This window comes from Pantherophis guttatus, chromosome 1 (genome assembly GCF_059756535.1).
Source record: "Pantherophis guttatus breed Tessera chromosome 1, ASM5975653v1, whole genome shotgun sequence".
Classification (NCBI taxonomy): Eukaryota; Metazoa; Chordata; class Lepidosauria; order Squamata; family Colubridae; genus Pantherophis; species Pantherophis guttatus.
This window is the reverse complement of record NC_142063.1, coordinates 134,832,577-134,860,162: the sequence shown is the minus strand read 5'-3', so window position 1 is coordinate 134,860,162 and position 27,586 is coordinate 134,832,577. Positions and strand designations below refer to the sequence as shown.

Here is a 27,586-nt window from a genome sequence, read left to right as displayed (position 1 = left end):
GCTGTTGAGGAGAGCTGAAACAATATGTAGAAATTGTGTAGAAATACTGCAATTAAGTAAAACGCTATTCATGAAACCAAAGATATGGTTACAGCCCATGTGATAGAATTTTTATACTAAAGATTAACTTTATTTTCATGCAAATATGAAACATGAAACAGACTACTCTAGACACCTTTATATTCAAAAGTGTTTTAAAAAGCAGTGTCACATAGCAAAATATTGGTTACTTATTTTTTTTTTAAAAAAACACAGTATAAATAGTTGAAGAAGACTTCAAGTGATAAAATTAAGACAGTTTTATAAAGATGTTACTGGAAAATAATATCCTCAAACGTTCCAGAGACAGCAGTTATATTTTCTTAGCTTGCTTGTTTTTAAATTTATTTTGTGGAGGTTTTTTATTGTTTTAGTTTTTTAGATTGTTTTTAATTGTTTCATAATTTTAGAATTGTAAGCTGCCCAGAGTCATTTGGTTGAGCTGGGCAGCTATAGAAATCAAATCAATCAAATCAAATCAAATCAAATCAAATCAAATCAAATCAAATCAAATCAAATCAAATCAATCAATCCATGAACCAATTTATTTTCCACTCACCTGATTTGCCTCATTTGTATTCCTTCTCCACAGTGGAGGGAATTTTGTGCACTGCTGATTTCACATTGAGACCACTGTTCTACTCGCCAGGAATACTGATTGCACTCACTGTAACAGGGGACTGCCTCGTACACCTTCCACAGAAAACATATAAATGTATACATAATCAGTCACTTGTGTGAAAATTCTCCAGAGGAATACTTTAGCAGAACAAAAATAGAAGAAAAATCTTCCACTGGTTGCTGAGTACTGTGCTAGATTTTATCCACTGTTCTAAGAAGAGTGTAATGTTTAAATTCATTGATTTCTGATAGACTTAGAAGGGAATGTGATAAGCAGGCAGCCTTTTAGAATAAAAATAACCATTTCCAACAATCTAAACAAGAATTTCATTACTATTTCATTTCCTCTGAAGATCTATGAGATACTCCCTTTTACAATTATACAACATATTGTACCTTACAAAAAAACCCTTTCTTTATGATACCCACTGTCAAGAAAAGAAAACTTTTCCCCCTTTTTTGATTGTGTCACATATACTGTTAAAATTTTATTTTAGTATAAAAGTGCAACTTTATTTTTTAAAAGAATTATTTCAATTCCACAAAACCATTTTTGTGGTTTCTCTTCAGATCGTATAAATCTTTCGCCTTTTACCATTTTTTTAATTTGAATTTTTTTTAAAAAAATAGATCTCTAAAACAAACAATTGTGCTTCTCAGTCAAACTCTACTTACAATACATACAGTAGTTGCAAAACAATTCAGCAGAAATTCAAATATCAGCACTGCATCAAACTGTTTAGGCAGAGCATATTTAAAACAGCATTCACCATTTCAAGGTTCCCCTTCCGCCCTCCCTTTCTTTCCCAATGTGTACGTTGAGCTGAAGGAATTTTAGACTGGCCTTAGACTGGCTCTTATGATGGTCTAAATTTCCCTTATGAGAAATTTCTGTCTAAATTTCGGTCACATTTGGGAAGGTCTGAGAAATAGTCTGGCCATGTTATGGAGCATTTGGATAAAATGGGTGGGAAGATGGGACATAGGGTAAAGTTTATGGTATCTCTATACTTTGAAGGTCTGGAAGCGCAGGTGTGGCTAGGTCAATTTACAGGGGTGATGAAGTTGCGATGTAGGTTTCTGATAGGAAAAAGAAAGATGGCATTAAGTACAACAGAAGTTATTGGGCTGCCTATTCTAAGATATAAGTGCTTGGCAATCTCATGCCCATCTAGTCTTCTAGCAAAATAATAGCCTCTCCCATGACCATAGGCAGTGCATCACTGTAGCCTTTAGCCTCAAGTTACTGTTGATAAGTGTCAGGTTTGTCCTCACCTTTTGCTTCTTAGATCAGTCAGCTGACCTGACTTGTAGAATTGAAACCTGGCTGGGTAAGAGGAGAACATTTCTTTATCCAAGATCTCCAGAATTTCCACAACCATGATGCCAAGGGCCGAAAGGTATGTAGTAATGGAGAAAAAGAAGATCTTCCTTGAATTTGACTGTTTTCTTTCATGCACATATTGTCTTGAGGAAAGATGGCATCCAATCACATAATCCTGATATTGATTTGACTATTTCTGCCTCTTATTTTGGGAGCCTGCTGAACCACTTTCAGAAAGCATGCATTTTCATTAAATTGGACTTGAGAGGAATTTACAATTTGATTTGGATGAAAGAATCTCTCCTACTAATTATAGCAAATTTGAATACACATTATAGCAGTAAACGCAGTATTTCAACAATAAATAGATTTCTTAAATGGTCCACCCATGCATCACAAGAATTCCTCTTACACTTACTTCTATATTACTTATGCTCCTAGCTAACAAAATAAAAAGCCAGCAGGATGCTTTGCTATGCAAGCATTTATAAGTTTCCTGCTTGCCCTTTCCTACCATAATCTTGATGTTTATTCGCCCTGGAAGGGACATTCCTGAGACATTAGGGATGGGAGGCAGGCATCAGTTGGATCTGATTCATTTACTACTACAATAAGTCTCATATGTTAGGAGTTGGATGGATGACCTCCAGGCCAGTGATGGAATTCAATTTTTTTTATTACGTTCTGTGGGTGAGGCTTGGTGGGCGTGGTGTGGCTTGGTGGTCATGGCAGGGGAAGGACACTGCAAAATCTCCATTCCCACCCCACTCTGGGGCCAGCCAGAGGTGGTATTTGCTGGTTCTCTGAACTACTCAAAATTTCTGCTACCGGTTCTCCAGAACCTGTCAGAACCTGCTGAATAGCACCCCTGCTCCAGGCCATCATACAGATTGGCTAAGGATAACTTTTTCAAAATGACTATTTGCATTTTTTTCTCTAGGAATAAATGTGACAATAAGATTGCAGGGCAAGGAGGAGTTTTTAATATGCTTCATCTGGGACTCAAAGACTTCTCATGGCCACAGGGAGAATATCATATCTGTTCTTGGACAAAGACTGTCTCTACTAAACTAGTTGGTTTGCTCCAGTGCTCACATCTCCCATTAGACTGTGACATGCAATTTCCCTGGATTTTATTCTTAATCTTCTAGATGTGCATAGTTTTGACATGATTGTAAGGATAGTGGATCTGCTTAACCTTCATGATTATTACTTTTTTGTTGTTGTTCTGTGTGAAGGACAGCCACCTGCTCTGGAAATGGCAAGCAGCTTTTAAATTATAGTACAAATTCCTAGTTAATCACATGATTTGATCGTGGTTCCCAATTTATACCCCATTTTTGAAAAAGCCCTCTTTCAGTTACCAGACATTTGTATCCATTTGTCATCCTATTATCACTTGGAGTCATGTGAACAGATGGAGAAAACTAATGCTACGCTCAAACATTGTTTGTTTGGCTAGGTAGTGAGTCTGACAAGGAGATAGTGTGACGGGAAGTCTAACAGATACAGGGAACATGGAAGTGGAAGTGGAAGCTAGTCCATCATGGGAAGAAGTCAGACCATTAAAGAAGGGGGCGTGCATAAGTGCACCATTGTGCCTACTGTCCCTGTCCTACTGCCCCCATTTATTTGTATTCATTTCCTTCGTTCATGTCCATGTTCATATTTATACCTGCTACCTTGTACATGTTTGACAAACTAATAAAATAAAATAAAGAAAATAAAGAAAAGATTCCTTAGTTCAGGCGAGGTGGGAAAGGTGAGAAGGAGACTCGAAGTAATTACATGTTAATCACAAGAAGTGTATATTGACCCCATTAATTCTTTGGCAGGCTTTCAAGTGGTTGTTACTTTACCCTATTAGCAATAAATTGAATTCCAGAAATCCAAGTAGTTCTGTTTCCTGAGTTTGCCAGCCTTGAAAGAGTTGGCAGAAACCTCCTTTTTCCTGAGCCAACAAGATAAATACTTGATTCTTGATTCTATTGCTCTTGGTCCCGATCATGCAGCGCTCAGGGACACTAGTCATATACGTGTGTCTCTCTGTGTGTGTACATTTGTGTGTGTGTTTGTTTGTGTGCATGTGGATGTGTGTGTCAAAAATGTGAAGATTGCAGCCATAAAATGTGAAACAAACACCTTGCCCTTTTTTTGATATGCATCAAATGCATATAAAAAAGGCAGGGACAGGGCAAACTCAGCCACCATCCTGATGTTTTTGAAACCCTCTGCAGAGGTTTCTGGAAGTACTCCCTATCGAGGAGGTAGAGAAAAACTGAGGCACTGCATATAATTCTGGGGTTGTTTTTTCCAAATGAAAGGAACGTGAAAGATGAATATGTTAAGGACTGCATGAGTAAACTGGCAAAAAAATAAATAAAAAAAAAATCAGATTGTTCCAGAATTTGGATAGTTCTAGTCCTGCCTTAGACAGTCACTTTCTCTCAGCCCAATCTATCTCACAGGGTTGTTGTTGTGGAGAAAATAGGAGGAGGAAGGAGCATTAGGTATGTTTGCCTTGAGACATTTATAAAAATAATAAAGTTGGGATATAAATGTAATAATCTAATCTAATCTTTGAAAAATTGGAGAATATGTGGAGTAATGTATTGAAATATATACATTAAATTATTACTTAAAAGGCAATTTAAATAAAAATATATGTTGAAAATGCAATCAGTCTGAAGGTACTTTTTATTATCTTTGGTGGACATACAAAAAAGAAGCTATGAAATATAGGGATCAGATATGTATTTTAATTGAGAGACTTCTTAGAATAATTAAAAACATTTTTTTTCTTTTAGGTTTGATCAAGAAACAGCTTGAAAGAAAATTGGGAGTTTGTTTTTATGTGTTACAACATCAGTGATACTTTTGTATTCACAGAGATGGAATATTCTGTGGCAGATTCCCACAATGGAGTTAAGGATGGTGAAGTTCATGCAGTTGGCAGACATGGCAAAACTGACTACTTTGATTAAAGAAAACACTTTGTCTAGCTTTGTTTCTTTGTTACTTGAAAACCACCTTTGGATGTTTTGCTTGAAAATGAAAGAAATGAAACTTTAATTTTGGGATTTGATATTAGCACTACTTATGATGATAGAAATACTGTGTAGTATAGTTAATCTTAAGGGTAAGAGATTACTATATTTTATATTTGAATCTGTACCAATGAAAGTCAGAAGTCTTCCTTTCCTTTCCTTTCCTTTCCTTTCCTTTCCTTTCCTTTCCTTTCCTTTCCTTTCCTTTCCTTTCCTTTCCTTTCCTTTCCCTTTCCCTCATAACCTTGTTTCTTTTCTGACTTTCTTTTGTCTGTTTCTTTCTTTTTCTGTTTTCTTATATTTTATTCCATGTTGAAACTTAATAAAGTTTTATAAAAATTGAAATTACTTTTCTCATAAAAATATATGTGGACAGTTTAAAGTTTGAGATCGATAAGAATTGTTAATGGGGGGTCTGTTTAATCCTTTTCTTTTCATGCATTATTATGTTCAAACTCACCAAACCATGTTTCTGAGGTAAAACTTATGAAAATACCTCTGCAGCTGCTTCCTCCACCTGCTGTAAAAATCAACCAAAGAACTGCATGAAATAGGTCATACTATCCAAGGTCTACCTGGCTTCTTCAGGTTCATACTTGTTCTCTAGAGCTTGAATATATAAAGCTGAATTTACTGTTTCAATACAGGCTTATTTCCAAACTCTGGTCTTTTTGCAGTATACGAGGAGAAATATATTAAGATGGAAAGGATGGAGCTGTCCTTAAAATGAAATGACACAAGGTAAATAGACTGCAGAAGAGAAGCCAAAACCAAGTAATCATAAGAGATAGATATGTCATGCTAATAAAACTGAAATGAAGATGGACAAGCATCAAGAAACCAGCCATTCTATTACTGTAGTAGCTATACACATACTTTTTTTTTCAGAGCCTGAAAGCGCTGGTCATATTTTAGATTTTAGATATATGTTCACAAAGCACAATCCCTGCCTTCAACTCACAGGCTGTGTTCCAAACAAATAAACCATATTACAGTTAACATTATGGCTTGATTCACATGTCAGCCCAGAACACTGGCAGGACTCCCAAATGCGCAACCACTCTAGTGTTGCCTAGCAAACATATTGGATGTGCCTAGCAAATGTATGAGGAACAGGTCAAGCAAATGTTTTCTCTATTTCATGATGCTTCCATGGTTCTCTTCATAACAAACCCATTGTTTTTGTAGTTACTGAAAATTACATTTTGGAAAACCGTGCTTGCCAAAAACCAAGTTTGGCATGAGCTACTGTGATGTAGTGAGTAAAGTTTAGACCAGGAATGGAGTGATCCATATTCAAATCTACTTTCAACTATAGAATTTTTCTGGGTAATTCTGGGCCAATCATATTTATTAAACACACCCTACCCTGGCCTTACTTTTTACTTGCATTGACACCTATGGCTGATTATGCAAAAATTAGGGGCTCACAGTCATTGTCCCTATATTCACAAAAGAGGAAAATGATAAACCTGCCAATTATAAACCCATCAGCTTCCATAGTACAATCAGCAAATTTTATGCAAGACACTTTACAATAGAAACTCCAGGAATGGCTGGAATGAGAAATCATACTTGAGGAACAGCAAGCTGGATTTAGGAAAGGATGAACCACCATCAACCAGTGCTTAGTTCTCCGATATCTCTTTGAAAAATGCTCCTTCCACAACACTACCTCCATCCACCTCCATAGACTTCAAAACAGCTTTTGATTCCATATTACTTTATCTAGATCTTCTACTCACCATGGAATATGATCAGGCCAAAGCACTCATTAAAAAGTGCATAGCAGACACAGAGCACCAACTGGACCTAGCCAGGTCCCCATCCATTATTGCCAGTGAACTCAGTATCTCTCCTCTGTCATACCTAACTAATCTCAAAGTACCTAACCCCCAGAGGGCCTTTACTTTTGCACAATGTCATTCCCATCAGCTGTTCTTGAAGGCTGATACAAGAAGATCCCCTACCCATTCAAACGCATTGTAAGCCGCCCTGAGTCTCCGGAGAAGGGCGGCATATAAAAATAAAATCAATAAAATCAATAAAATCAATAATAATAATAATAATAATAATAATAATAATAATAATAAATAAAAAAAAACAATGTCCCAATGACTCTGGACATATAAAAAGTACTAAACATGCACTTCTCCAGTGTATGTATTACTACAGAGATATTGTAGCCTCATCTTACCTTTATTGCATAAATATTAAGGACATACAAGCCAATTCTACACCTTCTGATATTCTCAGATATCAACCCTACCACAACAAACATCGTTGCCAGATTTATTAGAAGATGACTTGAGCCATAAACCAGTTTTAATGAGTCATTATACTGCAGGGTATTATGATAAATTTCATGCCATGTTGCCCTATTTCTGTTCATGGCGCCTACCCCTTTTAGATTTATTTTAGATTTTTGTTTTTATACTTTTTACCTTTCATAAGCACTTTTATTCTGCTGTGTTTTTATGCTTTTTAATTGCTTCTGCACCCTCCTTAAAAGTGGGATATACATTTAACAAAAAGAGGACAAAGAGGAGGAAAAAAAAATCACTGATTCAGCCATTGTTTTCATAGCAGGTTGGAAACTGATTTTATTTTTGGTTTGTAGAAGGAATTGTTACTTTTCTTCCTCACTGTCAAACAGTGTATTTTAATTTCTAGGACTCCCTGATCTTAGTTTAAAATAGGTTGATCAAATCAAGCTGTTTTCTAAATGAGGCGAGTTTGTTCATTTATATTCTGAACATGAAATACAATCAAAACTGGCAAAATATTAATTTCTTCCTAGTGTTTCTCTCCTACAGAAAGGAAGGACTGGCTGCTGTAAAGATGGCACAAAAACCTTTATATAAATGAATAAAAAGCCAGGACAAAATAAAAAGTATTTGGCTCATACCATATGGGAATAAAGCTTTTTTAAGTTAGGCATTTATACCCTAGATTCCTTAATTTCTGAATTCGTCTCCCATTCACTAATAATGCTTCAGTGTGTTAGCCCTTTCTCTTCATTCTCCAATAAAAGTGAAAACTAAATGTGTTAGTCATCAACTAAATGAAACAAATCTCTACCAGCAACCCTACCAAAGGACTGTTTGTTCTGTTGGCAATAAACCAAACAAGGACACAGACAACGGATGAGTGGCAGTGAACGCGATTTGCCTATTAAGAAAGTCAGTGTCACAAAAGTTGATTTCAAAGGCCATGCCTGAATGGAGTACAAGATCAAATACAAAGGGGAACATGTTTATATTATCCTTGTGGCGACTCTGTTGTTAGATATGGGTTTTTACCAGTGACATCCAGAAAAATCGTTAAAAGCTTTGTGTGCATGATGAGTACAGATGAGAGGCTTCTTTCTAGTCGCTTCCTTTGCTGTTCCTCATATTTGTTCATTGCTTTTCCTATGAATCTGGTTTTACTAAAAACATTTATAACTGGTTTAACTAGGAACATTTATCAAATTCAGATGTTTCTGGAACCTAAAGCTTTCAGGTTCATTCACCTACTTCATCTCCCATGCAACAAAGAATAAACAGGCTAAGCAATTCAAAGAACAAAATTTCATGATTTCATGCAGGATTCCATCAATATTCACTTTACATATGTTTCCAATGATGTACCTTGATACTGGTAAAAGACTATACAAAACACACATGGGTCCAAATTATGTGTATTCTTATGTTTATCGGGCTTTCTGTTCCCTCTCTCTGGCAATGGTCAGCAAGATACATATTAAGTGATCATGTGGACAGAGAAAATAATCTGGAATGTGGAACAATAAAATAATATGGAAGAAAAGACAAAATGTGCATGCATAAATTGTAAAACACATTCCAGAGAATTCCTAAATGGATTAATTTCACTTTGGAAACGGGCAGAACATTCCAAACTGTTTTGTTTGTTTCTTTCTTTATTGGTTTGCATTTCATCCTGTTTGCTCAGGAGCAAAAGGCAGCATACTCATCACTCTCTTCTATTTTTTCCACACGAGAATCCAGTATGGTAGTTTGGGATCAGAGAGAAGCATTGGTCCACACACATCCAGTGAGCTTATCTGTCTAAGAGTGAACTAGAACATGGTCTCCCCACTCCTAGTTGAATGCTTTAACTACTACAACACCTTGAAGAAATCATCCTGAGAAAATTCAGAAAAGGAAAATTTCAGAACAATAATCCTATTGTAGTCAACCGGTCCTGACTGATTGAATATCAATTATCATCCATGAAGCTTTTCTGTTGCTGTAAGTTTCCTGCCTCAAACGCAACACTGGGAATGATAAACAGTTCCTTCTTTAACCCAGGCCACAGTATTGATTTCTCTAACACGCAGAACAGCAATGTTAGTCTTTGTAGTGCAGAGTACATATCACAGGATTCTAATTTGGGTCAAAGAGTCTACTGTAGGGCAAGGCTGCCCAGGGAAGGCAATATACCCTAATTAGGGAGACTGGTGTTCACTGAATTCTACCCAGAAGCATATCACCTCTATGTAAGGAAGCATCTCTTTGAGACAATTATCTTTATTGTTCCTTGGAACTTTTCTATTTTGCTGTTATTTGTTCTTTCAGAGCAAATAACTCCAACCTGTCATTCATCCAACCGATTCCAAAATAGCATACTACTCAATGAACATTATTTAAAGACAGTATAATCAACTAGTATTCTTCTTAAAAATTTACAGATAGAAAGGAAGAAAACAAAAACAATGATAACATAAACCTATCAAGCTATCAGTCTGCCACCAGGTTATAAGTATGCATTAGTCATAATCCCTGAGGAGGACATTCCAGAATTCAGGTGCATGCCAACAGTCAAAAGTCTCTGCATGCAATGCTTGTGTAAGAACTAGACAACCCATGATCCACTGAGTCATCTTTCTTTCCTCATATAATATAGGTTGGCACCATTTCCCTTCCCCTCACAACCCTCAGCACAGCCTTGGTGAAGCATCCTCCTCCTCCCCACCCCCAACATGGAATTGTCTGCCACTTTTCATTCTTTCAGGGAATAAAGGGAATCATTGACCACAATGAAAACTACACCCCTGCTCCACAACCTGTTATGTCCTGAAGGCACCCCTCCCTCCAGCAGCCCCCAGGCCACCTACCTTGCTAGCAGGCATCTGTGTTGCTCCCTTGTCCTTTCCTTGCCACCCATTGCTGCTAAAATATTTTAAATTTCAGCCTCAGGACCAAAACTGCCAATCACCGCTCATCCATTGGACCTTGATGCCAATTGACTGGGCACAGGGGCAAGACGGAGGCAGGAAAGAGGATCGAGATATATATCTCTCCCATTTTCCCTAATGCTAAGCAACCTATGGGGTTTTGGGGAAGTGTAGCTGGAAATCACGATCACATGACTGTGGCTCACTGGAGTGACGTTGCAGTGGCCACAAGTTTACAAATGCAAACGTAGTGAAAAACCTTGAAATTTCAATTACACATTGAGCGATGAGTTCTGGATTTTGTATGAATTTTTAAATTTGTCTATTGGAGGTACTTTGATTCAAAACATGCTATCCTATGACATTCCAAATAGACAATTAGACAGGAGACTTTTAGTAATACATGAAATCAGAGATATTTAGCTGAAGGTCTGAACGTACAAAGAGAAGGCTTTCAAAATGGCAGTCATGTGTAACTTAGAGATATGCAGTGCAATAGACAACTTTGCAAATGATGCAAAACTTTTAGGAGAGTAAAAATCAAAGATCCCTGTGAGTTGCTCTAGTCTAGAAGAATCCATTTAAACTAAGTGATTGGTCAACTAAGCAGTAAATGTGATTCAATTTAGCTAAAAGTGAAGTAATATACACTGGGACAAATAACAATAATGATTTTAGGTGCATGTAAATTGATGAGGTCTGAGCTATCTATAACTATGACCATAACTAGCGTCATGATGGATAGCATAATAGAGTTATCAACTGAAAGTCTGGCAGCTGTGGAAAAAGTAAAATTCCAAGCTATGGATCTTTAGGAAAAAGACTGAAAATAAATCTGGCAACACTTTAATGCCTTTATGAAAACAACTATATGTGTGCCTTGGGAATATTGTCCGTCACCACATCTAAAAAAGGATGTAGTACAACTGGGAAAAGTGCAGAAGAAGGTAGTGAAAGTGATCTGGGGTTCAAACCCTCTAAACTTGAGAGACACAATATTAGCTCCAGGCTATAGGCAGGCTCTCTCTATTTACCAGCGTGGAAACTATTTTCTGAAACGTTTATTTAACCAGCCTTCTAAACTGTCTCAACTGCATGACAGCTTTCATTATTTTAGGAAATACAATAATGAGGACTACAATCAAGTGACAATAGAAGGACTGAACACTTATATGGGAAGACTAACACAGCCAGTTGTAAAAACAGTATAGAAGATACTGTAATAGGTGGAAGGAATAACCTTGAGGAACAGGAAGAAGAGCTGCAACCAAGACAATGGACACATAAACGAAATCTAAATCTGAGACAAGACATGTAATTTGAAAAAGTGTCTCAGGCAGGACTCTCCCTAGTTCTCACAAAAATAAAGAGGGAATTGCAAGGTTTTGTTACCGTAACCTTATAAGAAACATAGTATTTGCATTCATAATTTTGATTTTCTAGTCTGGTCTGTCTTGAAAAGCTAATTTCAGTCTTTGAAATCTGCTGGGGTGGGGGTGGGGATGGAATCAGATCTTCAAGAGTTGGTGATCCTGTTCCAGAGGGCAGAACAACAGAGAAACCTATTCCCAATTTCCATAAGATAATATTGCTCTAATGACAGGACCAGGAGTGACCCAACTTTGCCAGATCAGAGAAAGGCAGTATCTACTCTAATACATGAAGGGCTTTCTAGGTCATAATCAGCACCTTGAATTATAGTCAGAAGCCACTGATATTGGCATCACATGGGTGAAATGTGGCATCCTCATAATTACTTGTACATAATTACAATCTGAATCAGCTCGTTATAACAATAATAGAAGAAGGATACATCTGAATCTTCTCTTGATTCCGACTCATAGTGATTGGCCTCTACCAGAACCAAACAATTAAGATAGGTCTTGACTTGATCCAATATAGCTGTATTTATGTTCTATCTAATTAAATATTGGCAGTTAAAAACTGCCTAAATAGTTCTTGTCCTCCATTCATGTCTGACAATGTCTCTTCATTGACATATTTCTTGTGAGGAGCAGAGGCAGACAAATTTTCAAAAAAACTTGCATATGTTTTAATATAATATTTAGTATATCAAAAGACAGTTTGGTATAATAGGTATAATAGCACAAGGCTAGAAATGAGGATACTGTGAGTTCTAGTCCTGCCTTAGTTATAAGCCAGCAGGGTGGCCTTTTTTCAAGCATTCTTTCTCAGCCTTAGGAAAACAATAGCAAACCACTTCTCAAACCTCTGAAAACGTTGCCGAGAAAATTGTGTAGACCAGGGGTGGGTTCTACTCTACTGGTTCGCATTGCACCCATGCGCGTGCTCTTCTGCGCATGTGCAGATCACCTTTGATGATGTCCGAGTCAGTGGGCGGAGCCTCCTGCCAATTTTACTACCAGTTCTTGCGAACAGGTCCAAACTGGGGGCAATCCACCACTGGTGTAGACTCATCCATGTAGTTATGGTATCTACATATACCATAATATCATCCATGGTATCAAGTCTAGACAGACTGGAAGGCATAAATAGAGATAGACTATTTAAATATTTAATTTTTAAACCCATCCCCCCATCCATTAAGGTTATCAAGATGGCTATAAAAATGAAACACAACATTGAAATTCACATTAAATTGCTGGCATCAGCTATAGTTCCAACCTAATAATGCAATGGGTTACATCCAAGTCATCATCATTAACGCACCAATATTCTAAGCCAAAAGACAACTCCAAACAAAGTCAACCGTTTTCAGGAAAGCATGCCAAGGAAGCGAATAAATATTGAACTTGTTCTAAATTAAGTTATGGGAAGTTTGCCAATTACTGAAATATCTCTTATAGAAGCCCGGAATGAAGATGATTAATGTGGTAATAGAATTTTGAATAGCCAAACTTGCAACTGAAAGTGATCCCATGTACTTATCACCAGAATCCAGGCAAAGAACACTTGGGAGGGGAAAGGATATTTTAATGGGTAGTACTTACTATAGATTTTTTTTATAGAGGTGTTCTGCTACAGTCCATACCATTTAGTTTTAGAAGGAGGCGTTTTTTGGTTTTTCAAAGAGATTGCCCTAGCTTTCAGATGAGCAATTTTAGTTCTGCTTTACCACATTGTTTATGTGCTATAGTTTTTAAATAAAGATCTCTGGACAAAATATTCATCAGAAGCAAATTATGAGAATGCAGAAGCAGCCAGAAAGAAATCTAGTTCACTAGTAGTTAGTGAACTTAGATTAGATTTTAGAGTTTCTGTTCATTCTGAGGTTCTGTACTCATACCTGATTTATATGATCATAATTCAAAGCAGTAGTTTTAAATTCAGTAAGAAAGGAGTGTATTAAGTAGGCACTGATGGACTGTAGAATTCAGATGTCCATTGGATAAGCTATCACTCTATACTTTGCCAAGTAGATTCTATCCTAGAGTGCTCAATTGATTTCATTTCAAATCTAAACAATACATGTAGTCCTCGACTTACGACCACAAATGAGCCCAAAAGTTTTGCTGTTAAGTGAGACATTTGTTAAGTGAGTTTTACCTCATTTTATGACCTTTCTTGCCATAGTTGTTAAGTGAATCACTGCAATTGATAAGTTAGTAACCCGGTTGTTAAGTGAATCTGAATTCCCCATTGACTTTGCTTGTCAAAAGGTCGCAAAAGGTGATCACATGTCCTTGGGACACAGCAACAGTCATAAGTATGAACCAGTTGCCAATTTTGATCACATGACCATGGGGATGCTACAAAGGTCATAAGTGTGAAAAAATTGTCATAAGTCACTTTTATCGGTGCCGTTATAACTTTGAATGGTTACTAAATGAACTGTTGTAAGGACTACCTGTACTTCTACTCAATTTCAATCATATTTTTTTAAAAAAGGCAAGTCCTTGGTCTTGAAGGACATTTAACAAGTTCACTGCAGGGGTGAAATCCAGCAGGTTCTAACAGGTTCTGGAGAACCGGTAGCAGAAATTTTAAGTAGTTCGGAGAACCGACAAATACCACCTCTGGCTAGCCCCAGAATGGGGAGGGAATGGAGATTTTGCAGTATCCTTCCCCTGGAGTGGGGTGGGAATGGAGATTTTGCAGTATCCTTCCCCTGCCATGCCCGTCAAGCCACGCCCACAGAACTGGTAGGGAAAAATTTTGGATTTCACCCCTGATACACTGCGTGGTGTTTTTCTCATGGCCTGGACACATAACTTTATGAGGTAAGAATTCATTTTCATTTTGTTCTTCCTTTGTTGTCAAGATGAGAACAGAGATAAATCAGATTTAACCAAGAGAAGCATACTGCCCTGAAGAGAATATCCTTCACGAGAGATCCATCTATACAACGTGAAAGGGACAGATTTTGTTTTGGCTTCACAAATTAAGTTTGATCTCTATTGCACTGCATTACAGTCCAGTTTCCTCTTATTTACTTTGATCATACCTTTCCATCCAGCATCTCCAAAGGCTGATATGGAAATCACATCTATTTAAATGTGTATTTAGATTAATTGTGGATAAGAACTTTCCTCTGAATCATCAAACTCTAATGAGACTATTCTGCTATAAGTCTTTAGTTCAACTTCCCTTCTGACACTGTAAAGTCAAGCACAGCAATGTGCCCCATTTCTCCAACTGACTCTACCTAATATAGAGATTGGGACAGGCTACAGGAAAAGCTTGTATACTGCAGAAATCTCTACGAAGTCCATATACAGAAGCACAATGTCCTCCATTAAGAGCTCTTGTTAGTGCAGCCTGGCTAGCCAAGTATCAGAATTCACTGTGCATGTTCAGTTGCAACACTTCTTTTTATGAAGAGGGGTAAATAACAACATGTCTTTAGTGAAATTAAAGTTGAATGTTCCATTTCTCCAATGATCAATTGGTTGCCTACAAGTTGGGAATTCCTATAAAGGCATATTGTGCCAGTAACTCCAAAATAATATTAAATATTAGACTCTCATATCCTGGAAATAATGACAAAAAATGTAAATAAGAACTGATAATCTTGTTTCTTAATTGCTTCTGGATGATCGCCAAACTGACACCCATCGTGGTATCTTTTTTGTTACTGAATTTCAGATGCCCTGAATAAAGAAATATCCAATCACTCAGCAATGCTGGGCAACCCCAAATTCTAATATTAGACTTATCCTGTGTATAAATTTATATGTTTCTCCATCATGACCCATCTCCATTTTTCTAAATGAAAAAGTTTTAAGTCTTAGCATTTCCTCATATGTGAATTGTTATAGTCCACGATAATTTTGCCTATGTGGGGTGGGTGGGTTCCAGTTGTTGCTCTTTTTAACCTTTATTTAATAAAAAAATACAAAGAAAAAAGAAAACAAAACAAAAAAGGAAGAAAAAAAGAAAACGCAATAAAACAAGAGCAAAATTATATATTATACATAAGCACATCTCATACAAGTTTAATCACATAGCACACAAACACACACACACCTAAATGTATAATTTTACGCACTAGTTTAAATGATCATATTTCATTTTAATCATCCATACACAACCTATATCTATAAACAATTCTCCACAGTTTTCTTAATGCTAAGGGATTAGCATTAAGTTTTTCAACAGTGAAAAGATTAAAGACCTGATGTTGCTATTTAGGAATATTTCCCTCCAGCTCTGACTTTGATTTCTCTTTTGAAATACAGGGTCCAAAACTGTACATATGGCAGCCTTGTATTCCAGCAGATTTTTTCAAAGCGAGGTGATTTTGTGTTGTTAGAGTCTTCCCAATTCATTTTAGATATCAGATGAGATATGTATCACAGATTTGTGTTGAAATTAAAACAATCTAACCTAATAATCTTCTACCCCTTCACAAATAATCAGCAGGGGTCTAATATAAAAATTCCATGTCTGTGTGTTTTTTTTTTCCTTTCTGTTTCAGTTTCTCATATGCTAGCATGTAAAATAAATAGTTGTTTACCTAGGGAAACATTGAGGAATAGCAATAGAAACTTAAATACTAGGGAAGGAGTCTATAAAAATAATTGGATGTATTCTTACATGCTGGTTGCCTGTAGTTTATATGTGCTCATAGATAGCCCAGCAATCAAGAAAATTAATGGTTGTCAAGTTTCTCCCTGGTCAATATCTGAGGTATAATTGTCGGCTGCTGACCAACAGGTCCTCTCTATTTTTTAAGCAGCCCATCTTAAAAAACAACAAACAGATGCATAATTGCCCAAGTGAAAGTAAAGTTTCATGAGCAAAATGAGGTCCTAATCCCTCTTTCAGCCACATTTTATTTTAAATAATGCCTCACACAATTCCTACTGGTGCAATTGAACTGGGAGTAGTAGTAACTCTGAGGCAGAAGACACTCTGGGTAATAACTTCCCTTTCATCCTCCATAAGTCTGGTGGCGGAAGGGGTATTTAAGAATGAGTTAACTCCTCTGTCCAGGTGAGGCCAATATCCAGATTATGGTTGAGATAAAGAATCTTATTAAGTCATCCTTTCAAGTTGTGCTTAACCAAAACTCCAGGGTTGTAACTTATTTAACAAGCTTCAGTGAGTTATACAAATGGACAATTTTATCTGCATATCCTTCCATGGATGTACTTTATGCAAGCTATTCTCTTGCTTTTATTTTTATGCATATGGTAGCAAGGTTAACCATAGTTCTCTTATATTCCTCATTCCATTTTTTAAAAATTAATTCTTTGGTCACCTTTGCTTATGTGGACTTCTTAAGAACCCCTCCTACCTTTTTCCTTCTCTTCAATACTCCAATTACAATAACTTCTCAGACACCCAACAATGAAACCTTCCCAACATCTCCTCATATTAACTCTAGCTCCCCATCTGTATCCTTGCCAAGTTCTACAGTTCATTGTGCTAGATTTTTTTTTTCTACCAAGCAAAAGTTTGCTTTTCCTTTTAAAAAATAGAGGTCATCATCTGTTGAACTCTTTCCTGCACTAGAACTTCTCAGTAACCTACTTTTACTATCTTCCTTTTCAGTTCAATGAACCCAAAATGGAGGGGCACAAAAAAAAAAGGTATTTCCTATTATTATAAGGCTTCATCCCTTTTCAAGCAGACTATGAGTATTGGCGATTTTTGTTCCATCCATATTTTAAAACACTCCCCAGATTAGAAGAATGCAATGAATAGGCATTCAGGGAGGCAGGACATGTCAAACTCCTCCTTCTTTCCTTCCACATTCAATCACACAATCCCAGATTGGAGCAGATAGGGAGAGTTCATTGTGATTACAAAATCCAAGTGTCAAGCAGGGAATAATGGAGGAGGAAACTTGTTCTAAGCTGGGAGTGTCAAACTGGCGGCCTGCGGGCCAGATGCATCATGCGCAGGCCATGCCCACCCTGGCTCTGCAAAGGCAAAAAACATCATGATACGTTACATGATCCAATTGAGTTTGACACCTGTGTCCTAAGCTCACCTTTCCTGGCAAAACCCTTTGCCTTGAGATCAAGGGAAGAAAAAGCTGAGAGATGTGAAAGGAAGGAGATCTCTTGGGAGGGAAAAGAAGGAAGAACTCCAGGAAGGAAGGAAGTGAAATTGCTGGAACGATGTCAGGAAGACTCAAGGACAGCGGTGAAATCCAGCAGGTTCTGGAGAACCAGTAGAGGAAATTTTGAGTAGTTTGGAGAACTGGCAAATACCACCTCTGGCTGGCCCCAGAGTGGGGTGGGAATGTAGATTTTGCAGTATCCTCCCCCTGGAGTGGGGTGGGAATGTAGATTTTGCAGTATCTTTCCCCTGGAGTGGGCTGGGAATGGTGATTTTGCAGTATCTTTCCCCTGGAGTGGGTGGGAATGGAGATTTTGCAGTATCTTTCCCCTGGAGTGGGTGGGAATGGAGATTTTACAGTATCCTTCCCCTGCCATGCCCACCAAGCCGCACCCACCAAGCCACACCATGTCCACCAAGCCACGCCCACAGAACCGGTAATAAAAAAAATTGGATTTCACCACTGCTCAAGGATCTACAAGGCTTTGATGGGATAGTTTCCAGAAAAAGTAGAAAGCTATACAATTGACATTTGGAAGGTACCAACACAGAACTAAATTTCTGTGTTGAAAATAATAATAATGTTCTGTGTGGTAAAATAGAGTATGACTCAGAACTAAGAATATATTTAAAGAACCAAGATTAGGCCCTAGTTTTGGTGGTTAGTTCAAAATTAGTTAAGTTCAATTCCCTGCATGAACAGATAAAACATGTTTCTTTGCACTCAGTTAATTTTTGATAAACCAATTCTCCATATTTTCTGCTTTATAAAGATTATCAGTAATCTTTAATGCAGGTTTTTTTGCCAGTTTTAAATTATGAGATATTTTCCATTTATTTATTTTTCATTTACCTTATTTATTAAGCAGATTTGTGTGCCACCCGTCTCATCTAGGTCTATTAACTATTTTAATTATGGTTTAAATTTTTAACACTTTATTGAGTATGCAAAGAGGGATGCCAATTTATATCCCTTAATACACGTACCGTAGTAGTTTATTAATTTAAAAAGAACCACTAACTATTGCTTTATTCTGCAACATTGTTTATTACTATATTTAACATATTAGGAAATATTATCCTATAGTATATAGTATATATACTATCCTGTAATATATTAGTATTAGTATTAGTATAGTATAGTAACAAATTAGCTAATTGCACTATGGACTTCAATTTGAAAGAGAAAGGAAACATCTGCACGCACTCCTACAATGCTCTATAGAAAATTAAATTTAAATTCAAATAACAATGCTAGACATTTGCATCTTTACTTCTGTCAATAAACACACATACACACTCCCATGTTTACCTGCCATATATTAACATATTAACATTAATTATATATTTGTATGGCTACTTTTTATACACTTTCTACTTTTTATTCTATCCCCATTTATATTCAGATTCAGATTAATCCAAGAACTTTTTCTACATATTAAACTTTTTTGTAGTAATTTTTGGCTGAACAATGAACAAGGATATTATTTGCCGTGATCAGTGTTTCTCTACTAACTCCCAGCTGTTTTATAAAAAATATCTTTCCATTTGGCATTTTTGTTCTCCTCAGCTGGAATTCTGGTTCTTCGTATTTCTAAAAGTTGCACAATGGCTCAATATACTGGTGCCTATCAAGACTTATTGTTCTTTGAGGAAACTATTGACTCCAATTTTGCCTCAGCAAATACCTCAGTTTTCAAGTCAGTAAATCTTGATATCACCCTCAAGAAAAGTCAATATCTTCTTATTATATTAGAAGTAACCGATGACTGAATCAGATGGTGAACACTGGAAAAGAAAGCTTTTGTACTATTTCTACCAAAATGAGAGCAAATTAATACTCAATTATTTCTTCCAATGTGGGTAGGAACATGTCTAGGTGCCAGTAGAAAGGAGGAAAAAATAATAATAATGTTGAGACAATAACCCTCCTGCCCATCCAATAAAGGGTAGCAATTTCTAAACTATCAAACTTGGTAGTTTGTGTTTTAGAAGAGCTGGTTGATTTACTGAAGCATTTAGTTGGGTGGAAAGGAAGTCAACGTTTAAATATTAAATGCTACTATTAAAACTCTCCAGCTGTGATTTTCACTTTATAGGATTTGTTTTATATTCTTTTCCCAAAATGTCCAAAGTTCACAATCAGACAGCTGTTAATATAAATTGGTTCTCTGCTTTTGGAATGCGAGGCCTTAAAAAAATAATTTCAATTTCGGTCAACAGGCTTATTCACTCAACCTCATACAACTCGGGTATATTAGTATAAGGATTAACAGAGACAACTATTCAGATATATCATGGTTTCAGTATAGCTCAACCACCGTTTTGCAGAGTTCTTTTTGAATTAAATTGTAAAACTCAAATAAGTCTATTTTTCAGTAGAAGCTAGAACAGTCTTGTACAATTTCTTTGACAAATATTTAAGTGTATTTACTTCCCTCAGTTCCTATTTTTAAAAATAATAAAGCTAAGTAGCTGCATTTTTTTTTATTTCACTTACTTTATTATTTTATATGTTATTGATGTAAATAAGCCATGAAATCCTTGAAACACAGAAGAGAAAGATGGAACAGAACATTAAGTTAAAATGAAAAAAAGGTTTAGAACATTTTGCCATGCCTCCTTACCAACTTTAAATAATGGGTACTAAATTGGAATGTGGGAGGGGAGCACAAGGGAACAAAGGGTGAGGTAGTCCTTCTCTATGTACCCTTTTTAAAAAAATTGAGGAAACTTGTATTTATTGAATTCCTATTCACATCATTTAAGATTGATCACTGGTAGACTCCTGATTTAAGAATGCCAGGTTAATAATGCAACCTTTTACCACTACCATCAAAATAAATCCACAGTGTAAGGTGACTGTAAACATCATTATGTTAGAGGGGCTAGATGGAACAAATTCAGATTTTGTCCCAAAACACCTTTATGGTTTCCATTACAAGAAGCATTCTATAGCTGATAATTGATAAGTGAACATAAATGGTTAACCTACTTAGATATAATAGAATTTTCTCATTGTAAAATTAAACCAAGAGATGATTTGGTAAGAGAAGGATGGCTTTGTCAATGATATTTTTTTAATGTAAGATTAGGATAAAAGAAATATTTTATGGTTTTGAACAAAGCAAGACTGAATCTGAAACAGAATTATGTACTAATGATGAATATGTTACTGCTAAAATGTATAAACTTTTGCTGAAATATCAGAGAGAAGAAGAACAAATGAAAGAATGAATGGTGAAATGGGCTAAACACTTTGGCTGTACTATACAGATGGACCAATGGGAAAATGTATATGGTTGAAAGGAAATTTACCAGTACTTTATGTTCTAGCTTTAAAGAGATTTTACAAGATGATATGTCATTGGTATTTGCCACCAGACAAACTGTCTAGAACATATAAAAGTACTTCAAATCTTTCCTGGAAAAGTGAACGTGAAGGGATATTTTATCAAAAAGTCCAAACATTTTGGATACAAATACATGCATTAATTCAGAGGATTTTAAAGATTAAACTACAATGGAAAGCAGAGGCTTTTCTTTTGGGACTATTGGACAAGCAACTAAAAAATAATAATAATGGAACTTTGTTTTGACAATTGCAATGGGACTTTTACATGCTCAAAAATGAAAGGCTCCATATTACTACAATAGATATTGACGAAGATGACGAGACTTTCAGAGACAGTTAAATTAGTCTCTTCAGTTAGAGAAAAAACCAATACCTTATATTTATGGCTGATAGGAAACCTCTTATAGATTCTTAGCAGGAAGCCAAAAAAATGTATTCCTGTTTTGCAGTTTTGATGTTTAGAAGAAAAAAAATACGATAACAGAAAAAAGTGAGGTTTGTTGTTGATGTTGTTATAATCATAGAGTAAAAGATTTTTTGTAAATGTACTTTTATTTACTGGGCTCTAAAATCGTGCAAAGTGGTGACTGCAGCCCTGAGTTCAGAAAGTGTATAGCACTTGGAAGAACTGAAATATTTGGTATGAATAATATTTGGAAGAGTAAAGACATCAGACTCACAACCAAATGCAGATTGGTTAACGCAATAATTTTTCCAATTGCTACTTATGCCTGCAAAACTTGGATTCTGAAAAAGGCAGATAGAAGAGTGGATGGGCACCTTTGAACTGTTGTTCTGGAGGTGACTATTATGCATCCCATGGACTTCAAAAATAACAAAGACTGAACCTCACAAAAAATATCACTTGAAGCTAAGATTGCCAAACAGAGGCTATCATACTTTGGTCATGTCATTCAAGCTGACTCACTGGAAAAGTCAATTATGCTGGGAATGGTCAGCAGAAAAAAGAGAAGAGCCCACTCTAGTTATACTGACTGGACACTATAAAGGTTGACCATAGCAGATCTGAAGAAGATAATGCGAGACAGAGAGGCTTGGAGAGTGCTGAACCATAGAGTGGCCGAGGGTCAGACTCAACTGAATGGCTGATGGTAATTTATATTTGCTGGAAGCTTCTTTCTTTCTTTCTTTCTTTCTTTCTTTCTTTCTTTCTTTCTTTCTTTCTTTCTTTCTTTCTCTTTCTTCTTTCTTTCTTTCTTTCTTTCTTTCTTTCTTTCTTTCTTTCTTTCTTTCTTTCTTTCTTTCTTTCTTTCCTGCCTTCCCTTCCCCCCTCCCTCCCTCCCTTCCTTCCACAGTGAGTCCAGGCAAACTCCATGCTTGAACCCCCCCCCCCCTTGCCAGGCTGGGTGCTTCTCAACTTACATCTAGGATTTTGGAGGAACTGAAACCTCCCTCTCATAAAAACCATAATTAACAGAGCCAAAAATGACTTAAAGGCTTCTAGCTTTCTGGTTATGTTTATTACTTTCACAAAATGTGAACCAACTGAGAAAATATAGTGTTCCTACAGGCCCATGTCAGCATTTCAGAAATTGCTGTGGGCATCATCATAAAATAATAACTATAATTGATGTGAGAGCAAAGCAAACCATACATCTGATCTCTCAAAGCATAGGAAAAGGCATCCAATCTATTCGCACAAAGTAAACTGAGATGGTAAGTTGATGAGGCTCATAGCCAATTAATTTGTCATACCTGACACTCATAAACATTTCAGACAAAACAAAATGCAATACTAATTATGCCCTGTTGATCCCAGGTTGCTCCCAGCTACCCACAATGTCTTCTACTATCTTTGGGATTTCTATCAGTTGATAGTGGTTCCATTTTTCTTTTTCTTGGCTCACTGTTACAATGTTTTCAAGAGAAGCCTGCAGCTGATCTCATTTTTTCATTTACTAAGAATGGATCTGGGTCCACATGAAGCCCAAGGGCATTGTGTAGAAATGAATACTGTCCTCAGTTTGTATTGTATCCCATGTGTGATGCTAATATAATATTACATTCTTAGAATTTCTTTCATCAAGTAGATTGGATAGTATTCCTAAATACGTGTAAGTAGAAATAAATCCTATTAAACACTACAATAAAGCTTTCTTCTGAATAGACTTCTATAGAATTGTACTGTCAGCCACAGTATTTATACACTTAAAAAAAAATTAAAGAACTGCAACATTGCACCACATTCACCGAATTCCTATTATTACTCTTGTTAAGTCACCAATCATCACAATGTATTCTGATTCTGGTTTACAATGGTTTTACTTTAAACTGTGGCTAATGGCTGCAGAGTATCACCATAATAATGTTCAGGTGTGTTTTTCACTAGTCTCATGAAGGCTGTCCACTGGAATGAATGCATATCTCATTTCAGAAAATCTCCTTTGCATAAAACATACCTTTTGGGCTCTATAAAACTCATTAGAACAAATGTCATCAGCACACTGTTAGAAAAGCTTCCTACATCAGATTTTAGGCAGCCTGTCAGCATATGAGAACTGGAAGAAGTATTTTCAGAGATTCTGAAACTTCAGTTCCCAGGTACTTGGAAACACCACTGTTTATATAATTCGAATTTATATCCATGTTTTGGTGTGTTTGAGTTTCTCCAATTTCAAAGTGTTTTGTTGCTGATTATCTCCAACTGAATGTCTGCTCTGATATTTTCTTGTCTGCAGAATCAATACGCCACAGAGGAAATGACTTTTACTGTCCTATAATCCACTCCTAACATCTATATAGAATACACTACATATAAATTGCCAGTATATAACCACTCTATCAGTTCATGAGATCATGTAAGAACTTGACATATATTCTTTCTTTTTGATTAGATTATCTGATGTTTATCTCCTTAGAAGAAGGACCAAGGTGCAAATAAAGAGAAAGTAAGTTTTTCTGTCATATATTGAAAGCCTGAATCTTATTGAGATCTGATGTATGTCTCACATTTGGAAACTCTGAAATTAATGGGGATAATGTATAGCTATTAATCAGAGATTTATAATCAAGTTTTGGAGTCATTCTATGAATGAGATGGGAGGTTTGTAAACTTGTTATATAAATAAATAAATAAAATTAATATGGGATGATTGACACGGAAAGAGACTATTTGGAATTTCTTTCTTTTTCATAGCTTTCTAATGAATGCTCATATTTATTCAAATGATACTGCAAGTCCTCTGAAACCTTTGTGTAAGGTTGGGAAAGTTTTGGAAATAGTAGGTAATATTTTAACTAATTGTATGCAAAACATTTCCAGGGACAGTCCACTTCATTTCTCATCTGAATGAGGATGTTTTCTCTCAGAATGCCCCATTTAGCTTTATAGGAAATTGTTTGGTCATTTTTTAGAAAGGCATTTTCTTGGGCAGGGACTGGTTCTGAACATATTCTGTCCTTAAAACAGCCTATTTACTTCATAAAAATACTAATAGCAGCACTGATGAGTTTTGTCCACCCATGATTTGAATGTGCAATTTCTAGCAAATAAGAGTCAATTTGGTGTAGTGGTTAAGGCACCAGTATAGAAACCAAGTGACTGGGAATTGTAGTCCCATCTTGGCATGAAAGCCTACTGGGTGACTTTCTCCCTCAGCCCAACTCACCTCGCAGAGTTGTTGTTGTGGGGAAAATAGGTAGAGGAAAGAGTATCAGGTATGTCCCAATTTCTTAGATGAGAATCAAAATATCTTCAAAGAAAAACCAGAAAGTCCAGTTGCCTCTTGAAAAAGCAGCTTTGGGACAACCATGATATGGATGACTGAGAATCTCCATAGAGTATCAGGTGGGATAAAATCTAATTAATCTAAGAAAAAGTAACTTTGTTGCTATTACTGTTCTTAGTTGAAATAAATTTGCTGCAGGATGAAAGTCTCTTTGCTGAAATTTATGGAGGTAATCTACTATGTTAGTCAAAAGGTAGCCCAACCACAGCAAACACAAAAAGGTACCCTTTGGGTTTTCGTCTAAAAATTGTTGTGGTGGAATAATCATCCATATTATCCAAAATAAACTCAGACTGAACTAACAACAAAGGAGAGATATACTTTAGCAAACTACTGAGAGGCCATTTTAGAATTAGCAGTAAAAGAATATGGTAAATAAATCAACAAAGTTAGTAAAGGCCATAAAACATCACAGTATCAATGTACTGAAACTATTCAGAACTTAGTTCATTTGTTAGCTCAATCTGTCTACCAGTCAGCCTTGGGCACATTACTCTAGCCCCAATTTCTCTGTTATGCCAGCTTCGTTCTCAGTTTCCCTTATTTAAATTGGGAAGGGACAATATGCAGTTGACTTAAATATGCACTTTGATAATATTACAGAAATAATTGTAACAATCACACCCCAAATCACATCCCTTTTTAATTCTTGTTACAGCTTGTCTGATACTTAAAGCTTTAGTCTATTAAGCTACTATATCAAGATATAGTCTAATAGGTGGTTAAATATTCAGATGATTATCTCTACTTTTGGTAGCTTTAGTGAATGGATACTTATTTGGGGGAGACAACACTGGTTGAAATGAATTGTTTCAAGTTTCAAACGTATCACTTCAGTCTAGAACTCTGATGGTTGTGATCCATCCATATATACTATAACTTTCCATTTTTGTTAGCCTCCTTTTTTAAAATCATCTGCTTATAATTTCTTACAGCCCTGGCATATTTCCATAGAGCTTAAACTGAACTGCTATAATTAAATGTGAAAATATGGGATAAAATATCCTCAAAGTGATTGTTCATTTCAATAAACTCTACATCTCTAATTAGCAGCAGATGAAGATACGAGACCCCTAAAGCTTAGCATCAACAACAAGCTGTCTGTTTGTAAACTACATGGCTTCCTCAAGCTGGTGTAGTGGTAAATGTTTTCTAAGCATGAAGAGGAGGAGGAAGCAGAAGAGGAGGAGGAGAAAAAGATAGACTTTCACTACTGAAGTACCTTGACCACTGTATGGCAAACTTTTTCAGGATCTTTTCTGAAGTTCTGAAGAATGACCTTTCTCATCACATGTCATGCTGTTCCTTCTTCTTAATAAAGCAGTATACTTATGACAAATTCTCTCAAAGATAGTGGTTTATTGGTTAATTCCAACACTGAATATAAATAGCTTTTTCTTAAAATACTGACTGACCTAAAATTTTTAATGATTGGTTGTATCTATTCTGGATGGAGAATACTGTATTTCCAAGAGGGCATTGGCAAACATAGAGTCTTACTGTATGACACTGTTGTATGATATGCATTGTATAGGCATAAAAACTATGCCACCCTTTCCCTGTGAGTGGCCATCTTGAAGAATATGTTAATCTGTTGCTGAGAATCCACACTATATCCTCTAGAGCAGGGGTGTCAAATTTGATTTCATTGAGAGCTGCGTCAGGGTTGTGTCTGACCTCGGGGGCGCAGGATGGGCATGGCCAGGGTGGGTGTGGCCAGCTCAACGTCACTCATGTCGGGAGCCCGTAGTGGCCTGAGCACTCTGCCAGCAAAAATGGACCCCGGAGCTCCATTTTCGGCTGCAACAGCTTCCTGCAACCCTCTGCCAGTGAAAACGGAGCTTGGGAAGGCCACGTGCAGTCCTCCCGAGCTCCGTTTCGCTGGCAGAGGCACTATGGGCCAGTCCTTTGCTGTTTCCAGGGCAGCCCTACAGGCCAGATCTAAGCACCCCACACACCGGATCCGGCCCCCGGTCCTTGAGTTTGACACCCCTGCTCTAGAGACTAGTTAATGATGACTTCAAGGCAGTAATGTGTTCTATTTTACAAATAGTTTTAGTGTAGCAAATAGCCACTTCTCTAAGTTTATTTATTTATTCAAACGAAAAGATAGGCAGCTAATTTTATTACCTTTACAATTATGGCAATTATACAATTATGGCATATTTGGCAAAGTTGGCAGTAATACTTTTAAAAAATATTTCATTGCTGTATATGAAGTCTGAGCTAAATAAGGCTATTAGGCAAACTGTTGAGCATTGGCTCATTTTGGGCTGATTAAAAACAAACTTTAGACTCAAGAGATTTCTGCTTTTCTTCCCATCATAATTAAGGCAAGCATAGGACACTGAAACAAAAATAAATGCTGTTATCATCTGCATGATTTTTGCAAAAACTGCATTTGGCCCAATTGTAAGACAATACTCAGCAACACAGAATCTTTCTAGACAATTCTTAATTCACACAATAATGCTTTCATTCAGTTTGAAAAGAACATGTAAATTTGATGGTTTTTTTGACCTCCTAATAAGAAGGGAGGGTTTGAATCAGTAACTCCTGGGAAAGTGCCAGCCAGCCATGCAGCATCTATGCCAATCCCCATTTTCCCTTCATCCCTATCAGCATTACATAGCTCATTAGGGTTCTTGGTTTTTTTTCACTAGTTTCAAAAAGACATTTTACTGGACTTAGTGCAAATCCCTAGCAATTTTGCTGAGCATGCTGCTATCTCCTTGTTTCACAATAAACTTGCTTTGGGTTCAACCTTACAGAGCAGTATTT

At 36.5% G+C, this 27,586-nt stretch overlaps 1 protein-coding gene across 1 annotated transcript in view; it reads right to left on the bottom strand.

Moving 5' to 3' along the window:
• Positions 1–27,586, bottom strand: part of THSD7B (thrombospondin type 1 domain containing 7B) — a 550,701-nt gene that overhangs the window by 68,043 nt on the left and 455,072 nt on the right. The window contains exon 16 of the mRNA XM_060687945.2: positions 599–732. Coding sequence (XP_060543928.2) covers positions 599–732 — 134 coding nt within the window. The remainder of the gene's footprint in view (positions 1–598; positions 733–27,586) is intronic.